Source organism: Diaphorina citri, unplaced genomic scaffold, assembly GCF_000475195.1.
Source record: "Diaphorina citri unplaced genomic scaffold, Diaci psyllid genome assembly version 1.1 scaffold2146, whole genome shotgun sequence".
Lineage (NCBI taxonomy): Eukaryota > Metazoa > Arthropoda > Insecta > Hemiptera > Psyllidae > Diaphorina > Diaphorina citri.
The window spans coordinates 26,913-45,334 of NW_007379571.1; the positions used below are offsets into that span (position 1 = coordinate 26,913).

The 18,422-nt window shown below is 37.7% G+C and overlaps 2 protein-coding genes and 2 long non-coding RNA genes across 7 annotated transcripts in view; 2 read left to right on the forward strand and 2 right to left on the reverse strand.

Moving 5' to 3' along the window:
• Positions 1–410: 410 nt before the first annotated feature.
• On the reverse strand, positions 411–7,661 carry LOC103518296 (peptidyl-prolyl cis-trans isomerase FKBP8-like). Its single transcript, XM_026830151.1, has 6 exons — positions 7,401–7,661; positions 6,642–6,752; positions 3,381–3,515; positions 2,655–2,866; positions 1,088–1,184; positions 411–608 (listed from the first exon to the last, which is right to left on the reverse strand). Exons 1-6 carry the CDS (start codon positions 7,449–7,451, stop codon positions 411–413), a joined length of 804 nt encoding a protein of 267 aa, XP_026685952.1. The 5' UTR covers positions 7,452–7,661.
• Positions 1,604–17,138, forward strand: LOC103518294 (trimeric intracellular cation channel type 1B.1). 4 transcript variants are annotated; one of them, XM_008483355.3, is made up of 7 exons: positions 1,604–1,762; positions 9,248–10,031; positions 10,449–10,605; positions 11,000–11,184; positions 11,618–11,705; positions 16,037–16,157; positions 16,812–17,138. In XM_008483355.3, exons 2-7 carry the CDS (start codon positions 9,911–9,913, stop codon positions 16,965–16,967), a joined length of 828 nt encoding a protein of 275 aa, XP_008481577.1. In that variant the 5' UTR covers positions 1,604–1,762; positions 9,248–9,910; the 3' UTR covers positions 16,968–17,138. The 4 variants fall into 4 exon arrangements, with proteins under 4 accessions (XP_008481577.1, XP_026685946.1, XP_026685947.1 ...); XM_026830145.1 differs by lacking the exon at positions 1,604–1,762 and adding an exon at positions 1,911–1,953 and having other exon boundaries at positions 16,812–16,967; XM_026830146.1 differs by lacking the exon at positions 1,604–1,762 and adding an exon at positions 7,362–7,382 and having other exon boundaries at positions 16,812–16,967.
• On the reverse strand, positions 14,410–17,604 carry LOC113471191. The gene is made up of 2 exons (XR_003393985.1): positions 17,536–17,604; positions 14,410–15,276 (listed from the first exon to the last, which is right to left on the reverse strand). It is a non-coding gene; the product is annotated as an uncharacterized LOC113471191 (long non-coding RNA).
• A 678-nt stretch (positions 17,605–18,282) lies between these two features.
• Positions 18,283–18,422, forward strand: part of LOC113471192 — a 3,068-nt gene continuing 2,928 nt past the window's right edge. Inside the window, exon 1 of the long non-coding RNA XR_003393986.1 lies at positions 18,283–18,418. This is a non-coding gene — a long non-coding RNA (uncharacterized LOC113471192). The remainder of the gene's footprint in view (positions 18,419–18,422) is intronic.

Here is an 18,422-nt window from a genome sequence, read left to right on the forward strand (position 1 = left end):
AAGACCTACCATCCTGCCAAATTTCAAGTTTCTACAACATCGAGAAGTGCCTGATAATTTTGATGAGTGAGTGAGTGAATGAATGAGTAAAAAATTGCGATTTCTGCGCCTCTACATCTCCGGAACTGCTTGGTATTAGGAGCTCAAACTTTCACGGTATGTTTATACAGGGTGTCCAGCACTCCAGCTGTCCAGTGGGGAAAAGGTAAGTTGGTTCCCAAAAAAAAGGTCCATTTTTGTCACGTATGAATTGGTTCCCCTTCAAAAATTTCATGTACGAATTGGTTCCCCTTGGAGGTCCATTTTTGTCACGTATGAATTGGTTCCCCTTCAAAAATTTCATGTACGAATTGGTTCCCCTTGGAAAATTACGCCCAAAATAGAAAAATTCAAGAGAGCTGGACTGGTTTTCAAAGAAAACCGGACAGCAAAATCTTTACCTTCGCTTTTCGTTGTAATGCTTTGATATTGTTTGGATCCAGATTGAGGACATTTTCCAGAGACATCAGGGCTGGCTCAAGAGATCCGAGCTTGATTTGAGCCTGAGCCAGGTTGTTGTAGCAGTTGATCCGCTCCTTGATCAGGGAGTCTAGGAGCTCCTGGGATGCCTGTAATAGAATAGAATAGAATAGAATAGAATATAGAATAGAATAGAATAGAATATGAAAATTACTTTAGAATTTGAATTTGAATAAGATTTATCTTTGAATATTTAGGTACAAATAAAGCATCTCCTAGGCTGATTTCAACCTCTGAGGAGATGGTTCTTCTTCCTCTTCATTGGTTACTTATAAAAAAAAATAATAAAAAAAATAAGTGTAGATGTACGATGAAGTAACTACTTGAATAAGTGCATGATAAAAAAAATGGAATGAAAATATCTAAATTTGAAAATAGGTATAGCTACCTATGCTGATATTGAAAAATAGTGATAACAAAATGCGTAGATAGGTAGGTACCTATTCGATCTATTTGAGCCCCTCAAATCCCTAAACTGAAAATCGCTCCGGAAAACCAGTTTTTCCGTGAGATTTTCCGTTTTTTATTCTTCGCGATTTTCGTGATTGCGGAGTTTTTAGTGATAAGCAGAAGTTTTGTTTTTGTTTTTCTGATCTTTTATCTCATGCGGTGTTGCCAGATGACGATCGGGAGTCGGGGACCAGGGGGATTTTACAAGGCCCGATCTTGAATATCGAATCATGTATTTTCTTCAAAATCGCATAAAACGCTCAAAATTGAATGAAGAAAAGCAAACTGGAGGAATTAACTAGATCTAAGATGTGTTAGAGAGAGAAAAAAACTGATATATTTCGGCAAAACAGGATAAATAACTCCAAGGTCCAAGGAATTTTCCCAACAGTATTCTGAGTTCCTACCCTATATCCCAGGTATAAATAATTTATGAAATGAAAAGGTATAAATAGTTTATTAGTGTAACCTTTTTTTTAATCACACTGTATATTTTTTTAAGAGATCGGCAAAGTTCAGAAACGATACGATCGGCACAGTTTGACAACTCCGCTTTTTGTAATCTGTTGCCATGGCAACGATTTTCCCCTCGTCTGAGTGCGCCATTTTTGAAAATCGCAAATCGCCAAAAAGATTTTTTTTCGCAGTTCTTCGGCAGTTTAAGCAGTTTTTCAAAATTTCTAGTTAATTTTTGCCAGACAGAGTTCATTTAGCACGTAGCTGCTTGGTTAATTAATTTTAATTTTTTTTGACAGTACTAAACGTTGCCTGTGTCCAAGAAGTGAAAGCTCAGGTAAGCAATGTCCTTCCTGTCTCTTGACTTTATCTTTTATCCCACGGAGAACTTTTATGTGGAAAATTTCATCATTATGATTTTCATATATGGAGAAGGGTTGTCATTTCCCCGGTCAGACATTCATTCAGTCTAGTTAGCTTGCAGGGACAGTACTAAACGTTGCCTGTGTCCAAGAAGTGAAAGCTCAGGTAAGTGTCCTATCTGTCTCTTGACTTTTAACTTTTATCCCACGGAGAACTTTTATGCGGAAAATTTCATCATTATGATTTTCATATATGGAGAAGGGTTGTCATTTCCCCGGTCACACATTCATCCAGTCTAGTTAGCTTGCAGGTTCACTTCTTCCCTGGATTGAACTTCATCCTAAACCAATGAGATTTGTTCGTGGAATGGCTTTCCTTCACCTATCCCGTCTTTTTGTAAAAATGTAAATGCAGTTTCTCTGTGTTATTATATCACAACTTTGGTGCTCACTGCAGCATTGTAGGATTTTTCCCAATATCTCAATAATCCTAAAATCCAATATTTACCTACCATGCTGGCACCAGTTGCTATGTGCATTTATATGCCATAGCTACTCATTTTCCTCACGAGGCTGAGTGGGCCCCGCAACAGCCAGTCACAGAATCAATCATTTGCATGATACAAATTTCTTGAATTTTTGAAAAATTGAAATTAAAACGAGTTTGATTTAAATACCTACATAATTATGTACCTACTTAGGTACCTGTGAAGCTAAACATTCATCTTGGATTTTTTTTTTTTTTTATTCTGTAAAAATGTTGCAGACAAGTTTTAAGTGTCTTTGGATCACTTGTGGTCTGTGGACAATAGGTATATACCAGTATACCACTGATTTTGAAATGTACCTATTATTTTTCTTTCTTACCCAAAGTCAAGTCTCTTTTCCACTGGCAACTCAGCGAGATCAAAGTCGGGCAATACGGAATGTAAGGTGAGCGAATAGTACAGTTTGGCACCGGGAGGAATCGACTTGCTCGGTTCACCCTTGTCTCCGTAACCAAACCGAGCGGTGATTTCAATTTGACACTCCTCGCCCGTTTCCATCAGTGGAAGAACGTAGTCCATCCCATGCACCAACTGGGAAAAGTGAACAGAAAAAATATTATCAGACTATGTTTTAAATATTGGTTCACCCTTGTCTCCGTAACCGAACCGAGCGGTGATTTCAATTTGACACTCCTCGCCCATTTCCATCAGTGGAAGAACGTAGTCCATCCCATGCACCAACTGGGAAAAGTGAACAGAAAAAATATTATCAGACTATGTTTTAAAACATATACTATCATAACTTTATGTAATTTAAACAAGGTTTTATTTACATAGGTATTTGTAAACTTTTCCTTATTTAGTCTTCTCTTTGTTTGTTCTTATTATCATAACTTTATGTAATTTAAACAAGGTTTTATTTACATAGGTATTTGTAAACTTTTCCTTATTTAGTCTTCTCTTTGTTTCTCCTCTTGCAAGTTCCTTGTTTAGACTGCAAGAGTAAAGGGACTTCTCAGTCCTATGCTAGCAGTATAAACAAGGTATATTCTATTTTTTTGTAATCTCTTTTAATTTTCTTTTTAAAGAATAGTTAACAGCTTACTTCTAAATCGCCAACACATATTTCTAAATTATCAAATGTTTCTACAAGAGTGTCGTCTTCGAGTTTTCCAAAGCCAGATATGACACAGAGGTCTCCTCGCTGAGGTCGAGTGTCGGGCTCTCCATGCTTTGTAATCTGAAAGGAAAATATAGAATGAAAAAATCAGTTCTACTTGTGTAAAACCAGTGTGACATAATTAGAAAATGTAAAATGAAAAAATCAGTTCTACTTGTGTAATGTGTAAAACCAGTGTGACATAATTATGAAGACAAATATTAAGTACTTATGTAGTCATATTATGACTAGGTATGTGTACCAGTGTACCTACATACTTACACTGATTTATTTTCTAGTATTTATGGAAACTGAGACTGTTTCCTCTTTTCTGAAACCTATTGGCTTTCTGGTCAAGGAAAAATGCAGGTAGGTTTTAGTTTAAATACTAATTACTAAGCATGTAAGACCTTTACTAGACCATTGAAACTAATGTGTTCAGTACCTTCTGCATGGCAGGCAAGCGCGTTACCACTGGACCAACCGTGCCCCCAAAAATCAGCCTGTCTGCCCTCCCCAAAAATCAGCCTTGCATCACTCGTTCTCTTACCTACCTTCTCATTTTTCATTTTTTTTTTCTCAATGTAGGTACCAACACTACCTAGATACGAGTGAATCCCTCTCCCAAACGCAGTTTCTAAACATCTACCTACACTACTTATGAGAGTAGGTACCTATTTCTTCTCAAACACAGATTCTAAATATAAAACGACATGCTTGCAGCATCGTAGCAGAGATCCCCCTAGTGTGTCCATAGCAAAAAAGAAAAAAAGAAGAAGAAAAACAATATAAAGGTAGGTAGGTAGTAGGTACCTATGTACTTCGTTGATTTTTTTTTTTTTCTTTCCTCTTCCTATTAGGAAGGAAAGTAATGTAATCGGGTCAAATTTTCGATGGTCAGTTTTTAGTACCAAAACGCGTTTTGAGGTCCCTAGAGCCTAAATCACAAGTTTCAGCCATTGGTCCGTGTGTGTGTCTGTCCTTCTGTCTGTGTGTCTGTCTGTAAACAAAATATCTCGAGAACGGTAAGAGCTAGAGACTTGAGATTTGGTATGTAGTTTACAAAGATGACAAGGATGCAACACGAAACTTGGTTAAGATCGGTGCAGCAGTTGGCGGCCTCCCCAAAATCATACCTAAAACCCGCCAAAAACTTTAACTGTTTGCATAGATTTAATATGAGGTAAGTAAATAAAGTGTAAATTCAAATTCTCTCTCCTCCCTCATCACTCTCTCGTGACCTCATACTTAAAAAGCAGTGCTTCTCAACCTTTTTTCGCCGCGTACCCCTTGGGTGCCCGGGTTTTATCTCACGAACCCTCACCACCATCATAATGAGTACCGCTTTCCTCTTTTCCTCTTCTTATTATCATCATTATTGTTATTGTCATTTTTTTTTTAAAAATTAAGCAAGGTCTATAGTAATAACTAAGCATTGTACAATATTAAACCCATAAAATAAACGAGACCTTGTTTAGACTGCTGGGGTATAACTCTGCTGAATTCCCGCGAATCCAAGAAATGGACTTGGCGTGTATGGCGGATTGCGAATACCCAGCCAGCCTAGTTAGCTTAGTTGGTAGTGCGTCTGCCTTGTAAGCGCTAGGTCGCGGGTTCGATTCCCGCCCGGGGCTTTACTTACTATTCAATTTTATCATAGACACTCTGGCTTCACATAGATCACATGGTACGTTTTGATTGAACTTATCTAATATATAAAAATTAATATTTGTTTGTGTGTTCGAACTTTATGCCTGGCCAAACCGCTCATCCGATTGCTATGAAACTTTGTCGACTTATTGCTTGCACTCCGGTGTAGGTTATAGGCAATTTTCCGGTTCGTTTTTGTTAAGCTACGCCGAGCAAGACCACTAAATGTATGAGTGACATGAACGGCCATGCCTTAAGGATTTACTAGCGGAAATCCGGAGCGAATCGAGGGTTTCGGCGACGGAACTACTAGGGGAATCGAACCCGGGGTCAAGGTCATCTCACGCTCCCAAACACTCAATCAACCATTTGAGTGACACTTTTGGTTCTTGACTTCCTTAATACAAATGAGCAGTGACCAGTGTTATTGTAGGGTTAGGTTAAACGCAAAAAGGAGCTTTTACAAGTGAGCAGTTTACAAAAGGTGTTTTTTTCATTCCGACGCGGGTACGATGCGAACCCTACGATGTGACGCCGCGTCGATGCGGCGTAGGAATGAAAATCGTTCGCGCCGGTCAAAACTACATTTAGAACACTCTTAAAGTAAGTTTTTCCTCTTATATAGAAATTTTCAGTAAATTTGCCATTGACGTGTCTTATGCATAATTACCCAATTTTTTTGTCACCTGTATTGGTAGCATACAATAAATTTGACAAACAAGATCCAAAATTCTTTTCATCCTACCCATACGACAAAGTTCTTTCAATCCACAAAGTACTTGTTCCAAGTCCACCAAGAATTTAAATAAAAACCCAAAGTCCTCCACCTGCCCCTAGTCTACCTTGACCCACAAATCAGTCTTTGTTATCCCAAACCATATGGCTTACAAAATGAAGGTCACAAAATATCCTACCTCATGATGGAACATCAAATCTCACACAAGGAAATAATGATGATTGTTTTCAAATCGAGACATTATTCAATTGTGTCCGCGGCAAAATGACAACCTCTAGTTGGCAGAAACTTCTACATTTTCTACCACCTGTGAAAAGATCATGCTTGAAGAAAACCCACAAAAAAAACCACTTGGAAACAAAAACTTGCCAAGGACAACTTGGTGGGTTTTTTTCGATGATCTTTTCCGTAAAGTTTTGTGCAGATATTTCTTGACTTTACCTTCTTCTTGATATGTCCGCTGCCCAAAATATCCACCCATTCGTCCTCGACTTCTTCTTCTGGCTTATCAGGAATCACCGGATTCTCTTCCACATCCGCCTTATCCACAATTTCGAACGGATGGAACATCAAATCTCACACAAGGAACTGATGATGATTGTTTTTAAATCGGGACATTATTCAATTGTGTCTGAGACAAAATGACAACCTCTAGTTGGCAGAAACTTCTACATTTTCTACCACCTGTGAAAGAATCATGCTTGAAGAAAACCCACACAAAAAAAAAACCACTTGGAAACAAAAACTTGCCAAGGACAACTTGGTGGGTTTTTTCGATGATCTTTTCCGTAAAGTTTTGTGGAGATATTTCTTGACTTTACCTTCTTCTTGATATGTCCGCTGCCCAAAATGTCCACCCATTCGTCCTCGACTTCTTCTTCTGGCTTATCAGGAATCACCGGATTCTCTTCCACATCCGCCTTATCCACAATTTCGAACGCAACGTTGTGCGTGGTTGGTATCAGGATAGGTAACCTAGGCGTGTTTGCCGAGTCATACAGAATCTATTTATAGGTAGAGTCCATAGCATGCTAAGCCTAGACACACTATACTCCCCAGGTAACCAACCTCAGTGGTGCAGTGGTTAGCGTGGTGGACTTCGGATCTGGAGGTTGGTGGTTCGAGTCCAAGTCAAGTCAAAATATTTAGCGTAGTCCATTAAGCGGGGAACGACATTTGTGACAAGCATTTATGCTTAACACAATTAAAATTCCTTCCCTGCTCCCCAGGTTAAGTAACAGCCAGCCCACCGCTAGGTCGCGGGTTCGATTCCTGCCCGGGACGAACTTTATCCAAAAGGGGTCAGATTCGTTCTCGGAACGGCTGGCTTTCTCCTATCCTGTCCTTTTTCTCTCTTTGAATTCGGAACGATAAGACCTTCGCTTTTACAGTTCCCTCTATTAAATCTCTTGGGAGGAAAAAAAAAACGCAATCTAATTTCGTTGAGTTAATCTTGGACCTCTTTTCTTTCGGTGCAAAATCGTGAATCGAACCCAAGACCTCCTGCGTGCAAGCCTAGTGTGATACCCACTAGGCCACGAAGGCTATTATAATTTTACTGAGTAAATGGCCACACGTATTTCGAACGAATTCAAATCCCCATTATTTCCATTGGAGATGCTTTCATCCATGTTGAAATGTCACGGATTCAGATGAATTTTCAAAGATTTCCGACACTTCTAGGACACTCGCGTAGGGAAAAAGACCGTGGAAAAGATTTCCGAGTTGTTCAGGACTGAAAATCGCTCCGGAAAATCAGTTTTTCCGTGGGACTTTCCGTTTTTACTTCGCGATTTTCGTGATTGCGGAGTTTTTAGTGATAAGCAGAAGTTTTGTTTTTGTTTTTCGGATCTTTTATCTTATGCGGTGTTGCCAGGTGACGATCGGGAGTCGGGGACCAGGGGGATTTTACAAGGCCCGGGCCACACGTTATCTTTTCTTCAGACATACGAATTATTTTCTCTGTGACCCATAGATAATTATATTTATTTAAGTGTTTAGTTATTTATACTTTAAATACTTATATCCCTACACGTAAAATGGGTAGAGTACCTATAATAAAATTATTATGTGACTTAAGATAAGGGGGAAGAAGAGAAGAAAAATCTGGTGTGAACATCACACGACTTTCCTTATCCTATTGAATAATGCTTATTTGAGTGTTCTTTTACCCTAACTTTTATAATATCTCTAACCGTTTTGTCGCTATAGCTGAAAACCGCCAAAGAGCGGTCGAAATCTGTCCAAAAGCGGTCAAAATACCTCGCAGCAACCATCTCAACCAAACGTTTTGAGTTGCATCCTTGTCACATTTGTGGACTACATACCAAATTTCAAGTCTCTAGCTTGTACCGTTCCCGAGATATTGTTAAATTTCACCGAAAACCGCCAAAAAGCGGTAAAATGCCGCCAACCGTTGCATCGATCTTAACCAAAAGTTTCGTGTCGCATCCTTGTCACATTTTTTTTCTCTCTGATAAGACCTTCGCTTTTTCCCTCTATTAAATCTCTTGGGAGGAGAAAAAAAAAACGCAATCTATTTCGGTGAGTTAATCTTGGACCTCTTTTCTTTCGGTGCAAAATCGTGAATCGAACCCACGACCTCCTGCGTGCAAGCCTAGTGTGATACCCACTAGGCCACGAAGGCTATTATAAATAATTTTACTGAGTAATTCAAACCGTTCCTGAAATTAAAGTACCATTCGGGGTACTTATATAGGAACAAAAGGAAGATATTTTTATAGTTACATTAAAATAAACCATTCTCATTCTCATTATTTATTAAATGGCCACACGTTATCTTTTCTTCAGACATACGAATTATTTTCTCTGTGACCCATAGATAAAATATTATATTTATTTAAGTGTTTAGTTATTTATACTTTAAATACTTATATCCCTACACGTAAAATAGGTAGAGTACCTATAATAAAATTATTATGTGACTTAAGATAAGGGGGAAGAAGAGAAGAAAAAATTGGGATTGTTACACTAGGTAGGGGGGAAAATGTTAGGAATTGAAACGATTTTGCTGTTCCGCGACCCTGTTTCGAAAAAAAAACGAGTGTTTTTCTTCTAGGTAATGGCAATTTTATTTTATTTATTTGTTAAATTGAAAAATAATAGATAATATTTTTTAAAATGTTTATCTATTACCTAATTGTTAATTTATTTTAGCAGTATTTTTTAAGCTGTTTCTTTCAAAATCTAAAGAATAAAATATTTAAAAATTAGTTTTAAAAACTAAATAAGTTGCTGCTTAGTTTGGGGAAAGAAAGTCTAATAAAAATAATTTGGTTGGGTATTATATTTATTACCTTTAAAAAAATGTAACATTTATTATAGTAAAAAATAAATAAATAATTAGGTATTTATAATAAAAAGAATAATTAGTGTCCTAATTTCGCCTGTTTTCTTTTGTTTCCAGTCGCCCACAAGTTTCATCATGGACTACCTTCGAATTACCTGAGGAAAACCCTTGGCTCGAAAAAAAGTCGTGAAATCCCCCGAAAAAACCTGCCGTGTGTGAAAGAATTTTGAAGTGGTGCTGCGAACCGCCAAGTTCATACGAAAAAGTGACAGTGATTGAATTTTTTAATCATTATTTGAATAATTTGTTTCGAAAAGACCCTCTGTGTGTGAATTACAAACATGGTTGTTGCGTGAATCGCCAAGTTCATTCGAGCTTCGAGAAATCTATCAGTCATTATTAGTTTTTAAAGTTTTAATATTCATTTAAGTATTTATTTTATTTAAACCACCCCATTGATCTCAAACTTTTAATTTAAGAAATAAAATCTTTGTCAAAATTTTAAATTTTGTGCCATAAAAGAAACGAACTTTTTCACCCCCCATAAATCTAGTCAAAAAACTCCTTTTTTATCCTTAATCCTCATCTATCTTGTCATCAGTGTTTAACTAATCGCTTCCCCTCGTCTCGTCATCCCCTGTTTAACTTAATCCATCAAAAACTCAGCAAACTCCTACTCTCCAGTCAGTCACCCCGCCAAAAACTCGCGAATTTCGCCGTTTACCAAAAAGAAACCAAGGTCCCTATTAAGTCGCCCCGCCAAAAACTCACCGTTCCATCATGGATCCCGAAGCGTTCTTAGACCTCGCCAATCAGGTGATGAAACTCAAGATGTATCCGTACTTTGACGTGGCGCATTCTGTCCTATGCGCCTTGCATGTGAGAGAAGACCTGGGTGCAGGTAAGTTATCAAGGCGCAGCGTGCATGTTGCCTCTTTTCAAACTGTGGGTCTGGGGATATTTTCTTTGCTTTTTCATTAAATCGGCAAATAAATATTGAATTTTCGACCTTTTAAAGCCACTTTTTCGGAGTTTTGACCTCGGATTTGGATTTTTCACAACTTTTTACGTAGGAATTGACCTTTTATTTATAATTTTTACCCAATCCATAATCTATTCTATGGATTCTATTCTATTCTACTCTACTCTATCCATAATCTATTCTATTCTATTCTACTCTATTCACATTCTATTCTAAATGTAATATTGTAAAATTGTAAATTGTGTATAATGTTGTAACAATCACAATAAAATAAAATTGAATTGAATCTATTCTTAGAGTAGTTTGTTAAATACGTTCTATTTTATTCTATTCCAGGCGCCCAAACATTCTCTCGCAAGCATCCCCTATCTTGTTGGCTCAGTACGATGCTGGTTATATTTGCTGGTGGCATGGTAGCTGGTGGTTTGCTGGGAGAACCCATATTGGCCCCCCTCAAGAACACTCAACAGCTGGTCATTGCCACTGCAGTGTGGTAAGTTCTTTTTCTTTTCAAGTTCCTGTTATTGGTTAGGTTTATATTTTAGACATCCAAGTTGTGATATACTATTATTAGTATTGATATAAGCAGGGCCATCGGCTTTATTAACACCCTTGGTCACTGCGACCTGGTTAGATCTTTTGTGACTTGTGATATAATAACACAAAGAAAAGGCATTTATCATTGAACAGCGTTGAATTAGATCCCTGGAACCATTCTCTAAGATTTTGCATCCATAATTTCCTTTTCTACCTCTCCCCTTATTCCCCTAATCCTGTCTCGGTGGTGTAGTGGTCAAGACGCTCGTCTGATAAACAGGAGATTCAAAGTTTAGTCTAGTATTATTACTTTCTTTTTCACAATTTAAAAATTACTTTTCTATTTTCAGGTACGTTGTGTTCTACACACCATTTGACATCGGCTACAAGGCGTCCAAATTTCTGCCCGTCAAGATCCTGTTCTCTGGCATGAAGGAAATCTACAGGTGTAAGAAAATACATGACGGAGTCACGCATGCGGCTAAACTATACCCGAGTGCATATATTATTATGATCATTATTGGCACACTGAAAGGTGAGATTTTTTGTAATTAATATTTTTTATGAATAAAAATAAATAAAAACACGAAAAATACATTTTTTTTTTTTTAAATGAAAAAATAAGTAAATAAAAAAAGCCTAGCGCTTACAAGGCAGACGCACTACCAACTAAGCTAACTAGGTTGGTGGATCAACTGAAAATTCTCTGTGTTAAGATCGGGCATTTATGAAATAATAAAAACAGTATTAACCCATGCTTGTGTCTTGTTCCAAATGTTGTACAGGTAATGGTGCTGGATTCATCAAGTTACTCGAAAGACTTATTCGCGGCGTGTGGACCCCGACTGCTATGTTTTGCAACTCCTCCATTAGTATAACTTATATTAACCCATGCTTGTGTCTTGTTACACTTGTTGTACAATGTACATACTAACCCATGCTTGTGTGTTGTTCCAAATGTTGTACAGGTAATGGTGCTGGATTCATCAAGTTACTCGAAAGACTTATTCGCGGCGTGTGGACCCCGACTGCTATGGAGTTTATGCAACCAAGCTTGTAAGTTACATTTTAAATTCAAATGATTAATATGTTGTTTGCAAATGTCGGGTTATTTGACTACTAGGTCATTTTACCAGTATATAAATTTATTTTATTTATGTAAATTCTATTTCAACAAAATAAACATAATTTGCATCTTTTCGAAAAGATAGAGGGAACTGTAACAATGGAAGTCTTATCGTCCCGAAAGGGAAAAGAGAAGGAAGACAGGACAGGAGAAAGCCAGCCGTTCCGAGAACGAACCTTATCCCTATTGTAAAAATTATGTATTGTACTTGTACCATGTTAAACCCATAAAATACACGAGACCTTGTTTAGACTGCTAAAGGGACTTTTTAGTAAAGGTACTTTTTAGTAAAGGGACTTTTTAGTAAAGGTACTTTTTAGTAAAGGTACTTTTTAGTAAAGGGACTTTTTAGTAAAGGTACTTTTTAGTAAAGGTACTTTTTAGTAAAGGTACTTTTTAGTAAAGGTACTTTTTAGTAAAGGGACTTTTTAGTAAAGGGACTTTTTAGTAAAGGGACTTTTTAGTAAAGGTACTTTTTAGTAAAGGTACTTTTTAGTAAAGGGACTTTTTAGTAAAGGGACTTTTTAGTAAAGGTACTTTTTAGTAAAGGGACTTTTTAGTAAAGGTACTTTTTAGTAAAGGGACTTTTTAGTAAAGGTACTTTTTAGTAAAGGGACTTTTTAGTAAAGGTACTTTTTAGTAAAGGGACTTTTTAGTAAAGGTACTTTTTAGTAAAGGGACTTTTTAGTAAAGGTACTTTTTAGTAAAGGGACTTTTTAGTAAAGGTACTTTTTAGTAAAGGGACTTTTTAGTAAAGGTACTTTTTAGTAAAGGGACTTTTTAGTAAAGGTACTTTTTAGTAAAGGGACTTTTTAGTAAAGGTACTTTTTAGTAAAGGGACTTTTTAGTAAAGGTACTTTTTAGTAAAGGGACTTTTTAGTAAAGGTACTTTTTAGTAAAGGGACTTTTTAGTAAAGGTACTTTTTAGTAAAGGGACTTTTTAGTAAAGGTACTTTTTAGTAAAGGGACTTTTTAGTAAAGGTACTTTTTAGTAAAGGGACTTTTTAGTAAAGGTACTTTTTAATATTCAGATTCCCCTGCCGAAAACAGCGATGATTTCTAAAACGTGGCATATGGACTGAGTGACGTATGGGAAGTCAACATTTTAAAATTATTATTATTTTGTACCTTGTGTGATAACGAAGTACCTACATGAAGGGTTTCGATTGGGCCTAAAATTTAATGAGAAAATTTCCCTTCGTTCCAAATTGTTGGTTATAATCAGAGACAACCAAATGTCATATTGTCATGACATCATGCTATTTAGTCATATTTTAGCTTTTTTTCGGAAAAGGTCATAAAACGTGTAGGTTATAGGCAATTTTCCGGTTCGTTTTTGTTAAGCTACGCCGAGCAAGACCACTAAATGGATGAGTGACATGAACGGCCATGCCTTAATTGTAAATTATTAAATTGAAAAAAAAAAACTATTAAAATGTGTCAACACTCGACGATTTCAGCAGTCCAAATGGGCTGAAGCTAATTAATATTATCTCCTAAGAGGTTACTTTTAACCTAGATGTTGATATCGTAAACGTTATTATTATTTAAAGCAAACATTACTTAAAATAATTACAGCAGGTGAATCTATGCCAAATATTTACCTGTGAAAGGTTTGGCTAACTTTTAAAAATAAAAGAATTCATATTGAAATTTCAAAATCGTCGTGCGTAGTAAACTCTGTAGTGGACGCAGTCCATTCTGATTTCAAAATCGTCGTGCGTAGTAAACTCTGTAGTGGACGCAGTCCATTCTGATTTCAAAATCGTCGTGCGTAGTAAACTCTGTAGTGGACGCAGTCCATTCTGATTTCAAAATCGTCGTGCGTAGTAAACTCTGTAGTGGACGCAGTCCATTCTGATTTCAAAATCGTCGTGCGTAGTAAACTCTGTAGTGGACGCAGTCCATTCTGATTTCAAAATCGTCGTGCGTAGTAAACTCTGTAGTGGACGCAGTCCATTCTGATTTCAAAATCGTCGTGCGTAGTAAACTCTGTAGTGGACGCAGTCCATTCTGATTTCAAAATCGTCGTGCGTAGTAAACTCTGTAGTGGACGCAGTCCATTCTGATTTCAAAATCGTCGTGCGTAGTAAACTCTGTAGTGGACGCAGTCCATTCTGATTTCAAAATCGTCGTGCGTAGTAAACTCTGTAGTGGACGCAGTCCATTCTGATTTCAAAATCGTCGTGCGTAGTAAACTCTGTAGTGGACGCAGTCCATTCTGATTTCAAAATCGTCGTGCGTAGTAAACTCTGTAGTGGACGCAGTCCATTCTGATTTCAAAATCGTCGTGCGTAGTAAACTCTGTAGTGGACGCAGTCCATTCTGATTTCAAAATCGTCAGACTCGGAAAGTGTTAACTATAGAGAGACAATGAACTTTTTGGGCGAAAAGAGAAAACAAAAGGCTTATTTGAACCAGTTTTAAATATGGTATCTGACAGCCAGGGCCGGAGTTATGGCCTATTCAAATTTTCATTTTTCCATGTTCTTCCGCTAATAGGGGAAGCACCAAAAATGGGAAATTCATATTTCTGGATTATTTGTGCGTCTCACTTATGATTCACATTGAAAATGGGTTCCAGGACTTTTCTAACACTCTGTATGTAAATGTAGGGTCTTATGCCTACTAAATTTGTACTTTTGCTTTTCAACAGAACTTTGTAACTCCATTTTTTCAAGGATTGGAATCATGTTTGTAGTTTGTTACAATTACAATGCTAAGGAAAGGAATTTCAATTGTGTTAAGCTTGTCACAAATGTCGTTCTCCGCTTAATACACTACGCTAAATTTTATGACTTGACTTGTATCTACTGCAAAGTAGAAGAAGAAAAGTGCACTGTATACTTAATAAAATACATATTTTTCATGTATTGGAGACTTTTTAATAGGACCCGAATAAATGCCTTTAAGAATTTAAAAATGCCTCTTTTTTTAAGAAAAATAAAGAAAGAAAAGCGTGAATTGTAAATTTTAAAAATTGTGTTATTTATTTACATACATGTCTATCAACAGAAAAGTTTGGTCAGAAAATTTCCGCCCCAGCCAAGATTTGAACCCAGCAACGACACTCAACGTGCTTGGACCAGATGGTCACCCATCCGGATACTAACCACGCGCAACGGTACTTAACTTCAGTGCGGGAACACAGCTAGCTTCCAGGTTATTCAACTTCTTCCACTTGGAGATTTTCTCAACTTTACCAAGAGGTGTTTGATAGAGGGAACTGTAACTGCTAAGGTCTCATCGTCCCGAAATCGAAGACAGGATAGGATCAAGCCAGCCGTTCCGAGAACGAAACTTACCTGTGTAGGATAAGGTTCCCCCCGGGCGGGAATCGAACCCGCAACCTAGCGTTTACAAGGCAGACGCTTTGGCTTTCAAGCTAACTAGGCTTTTCTCAACCTTAGTGAAGTAACTCAAGGTTGATCAACTTCTCCCACTTGTAGACTTATTTATCAGCCTTAGTCCAGGAAATAATGACTTCTGACTTGACTCCACCTTAGTAAAATTAGATGGTTGGTTGGCCCAGGTTGGCGAATAACTTCGCCATATTTTGCGAATAACTTCGCCATATTTTGTATTACACTCATCTTTAACTTCAGGCTCTAAATCTGAATCAACCTCTCCTGGTCCAACCATATTCTGGAAAAAGATTAAATTAGATCACTGATGTTAAGCTACGTTGGCCGTGGTTGGTAACTCGTGAATTATAACACGAACAACTTCGCCATATTTTGTATTACACTCATCTTTAACTTCAGGCTCTAAATCTGAATCAACCTCTCCTGGTCCAACCATATTCTGGAAAAAGATAAAATGAGATCACTAATGTTAAGCTACGTTGGCCGTGGTTGGTAACTCATGGATTATAACTCAAATAACTTCGCCATATTTTGTATTACACTCTTCTTTAACTTCAGGTTCTAAATCTGAATCAACCTCTCCTGGTCCAACCATATTCTGAAATGAGATAAAATTAGATCACTGATGTTAAGCTACGTTGGCCGTGGTTGGTAACTATTGTTTAGACTGCTAAAGGTATTTTTAGTAAAGGTACTTTAGAGTAAGGTACTTTTTAGTAAAGGTACTTTTTAATTTGGGACTTTTTAGTCTCATTCGATATTATTTTATTTTTTCTTTAAATTCCAGCCCTACCAAGTCCAGTATAAGAGTAAAGGGACTTTTTAGCAAAGGTACTTTTTAATTTGGGACTTTTTAGTCTCATTCGATATTATTTTATTTTTTCTTTAAATTCCAGCCCTACCAAGTCCAGTATAGTGGCCAGCATTATATTTGTGCTGGACAAGAAGACGGATCTGATTTCCGCTCCTCACGCCTTGGTGTACTTTGGCATTGTCATCTTCTTCATTTACTTCAAGGTAAGCTGATCAACGTTACACGTTTCCACCCCCACCCCCCCACTCAGGCTGGGTAAGGTTAATATGAGTAGGCGAGTCGCTTGTTGCCGAGTGGAGGGTAAAGCCTCGTTACTAAAGAGTTGATCAACGTTACACGTTTCCATCCCCCACCCCCCCACTCAGGCTGGGTAAGGTTAATATGAGTAGGCGAGTCGCTTGTTGCCGAGTGGAGGGTAAAGCCTCGTTACTAAAACCCCAATGGAGCAGTTGCAAATGGGTAAAAACTATTAATAAATGGTCGATTCCTATGTGAAAAGTTGTGAAAAATTCAAATCTGAGGTCAAAACTCCGAAAAAGTAACTGTAAAAGGTCGAAAATGCAATTTTTATTTTCCGTCAGAGTTCGATGATGCGCAGAAACGTATGCGCACAAACATGAATTGCGCAGAAATGCATGCGCACAAACAGATTAATGTGTTGCCTGCGAGGGAGCTTTGCTTGGGACATTTATTATTATCAGGACAGACAGTGTGTTTCTATGTACCTTAATAATAATAATAATAATAATAATAATAATAGACTCTTGAGTGGAATTATTATCAGGACAGATAGTGTGTTTCTATGTACCTTAACTGTGTCCCATATGAATAACTTCTTGTCCCATCTTCTTTTTCAGCTCTCTTCCATTCTGCTCGGCATTCACGACCCGTTCATCCCGTTTGAGAATTTGGGATGCGCCCTCTTCTTCGGGGGCATATGGGACTCTTTGTCCCGTATGTTCGGACGGGGAGGGGTTAAGGAAAACGCAAGCGATGCGAAGAAGAAGGATTGAGACCCGCCGGACTCGAAGAGGCAAAGATTAGAGAGAAACTGAACTGTTGAACGAAAAGGGTTAGGATTAGAGAAAAAATGGAAGGCTTATTTATATCAGGCTTGTCCAACCTGCGGCCCGCGAGCTCATTTTTGCGGCCCGCGAAGGCCCGCCTAAAAAAATGAACGAAAATGAGAAATAACAGTAAATACTTCAGGCTATAAATCTGAATCTACCTCTCCTGGTCCAACCATATTCTGAAATGAGATAAAATTAGATCACTAATGTTAAGCTACGTTTGCCGTGGTTGGTAACTCATGGATTATAACACGAACAACTTCGCCATATTTTGTATTACACATACACATTACACTCATCTTTAACTTCAGGCTCTAAATCTTAATCAACCTCCCCTGGACCAACCATATTCTGGAAAAAGATAAAATTAGATGAAAACAAAATATGGCGAATAACTTCTCCATATTTTGTATTACACTCATCTTTAACTTGGTAACTCGAGGTTAATCTCTCCCACTTGTAGAATTCTCAGCCTTAGTCCAGGAAATAATGACTTCTAGCTTGACTCCACCTTAGTCCAGTAACTCAAGGTTGTTCAACTTCTCCCACTTGTAGAATTCTCAGCCTTAGTCCAGGAAATAATGACTTCAGGTTGGACTCCAATCTTAGTCCAGTAACTCGAGGTTGTTCAACTTCTCCCACTTGTAGACTTATTTATCAGCCTTAGTCCAGGAAATAATGGCTTCTGACTTGACTCAACCTTAGTCCAGTAACTCGAGGTTGTTCAACTTCTCCCACTTGTAGACTTATTTATCAGCCTTAGTCCCAGGAAATAATGACTTCTAACTGAACTTCAATCTTAGTCCAGTAACTCGAGGTTGATCAATTTCTCCCACTTGTAGACTTATTTATCAGCCTTAGTCCAGGAAATAATGACTTCTGACTGAACTTCAACCTTAGTCCAGTAACTCGAGGTTGTTCAATTTCTCCCACTTGTAGACTTATTTATCAGCCTTAGTCCAGGAAATAATGACTTCAGGTTGGACTCCAATCTTAGTCCAGTAACTCGAGGTTGTTCAACTTCTCCCACTTGTAGACTCATTTATCAGCCTTAGTCCAGGAAATAATGACTTCAGGTTGGACTCCAATCTTAGTCCAGTAACTCGAGGTTGTTCAACTTCTCCCACTTGTAGACTCATTTATCAGCCTTAGTCCAGGAAATAATGACTTCAGGTTGGACTCCAATCTTAGTCCAGTAACTCGAGGTTGTTCAACTTCTCCCACTTGTAGACTTATTTATCAGCCTTAGTCCAGGAAATAATGACTTCAGGTTGGACTCCAATCTTAGTCCAGTAACTCGAGGTTGTTCAACTTCTCCCACTTGTAGACTTCTCAGCCTTAGTCCAGGAAATAATGACTTCTAGCTTGACTCCACCTTAGTCCAGTAACTCGAGGTTG

What these genes read in the sequence shown, in the direction of transcription:
- LOC103518296 (XM_026830151.1), bottom strand. Translation starts at nt 7,451, where the DNA reads ATGGATGAAAGCATCTCCAATGGAAATAATGGGGATTTGAATTCGTTC. An exon ending in GCGGACATATCAAGAAGAAG is followed by an intron (nt 3,516 to 6,641) that starts GTAAAGTCAAGA and finishes TTTTCCTTTCAG; the next exon opens with ATTACAAAGCATGGAGAGCC. An exon ending in TATGTGTTGGCGATTTAGAA is followed by an intron (nt 2,867 to 3,380) that starts GTAAGCTGTTAA and finishes CACTTTTCCCAG; the next exon opens with TTGGTGCATGGGATGGACTA.
- LOC103518294 (XM_008483355.3), top strand. Translation starts at nt 9,911, where the DNA reads ATGGATCCCGAAGCGTTCTTAGACCTCGCCAATCAGGTGATGAAACTC. An exon ending in GAGAGAAGACCTGGGTGCAG is followed by an intron (nt 10,032 to 10,448) that starts GTAAGTTATCAA and finishes ATTCTATTCCAG; the next exon opens with GCGCCCAAACATTCTCTCGC. An exon ending in TCTTCTTCATTTACTTCAAG is followed by an intron (nt 16,158 to 16,811) that starts GTAAGCTGATCA and finishes CTTCTTTTTCAG; the next exon opens with CTCTCTTCCATTCTGCTCGG.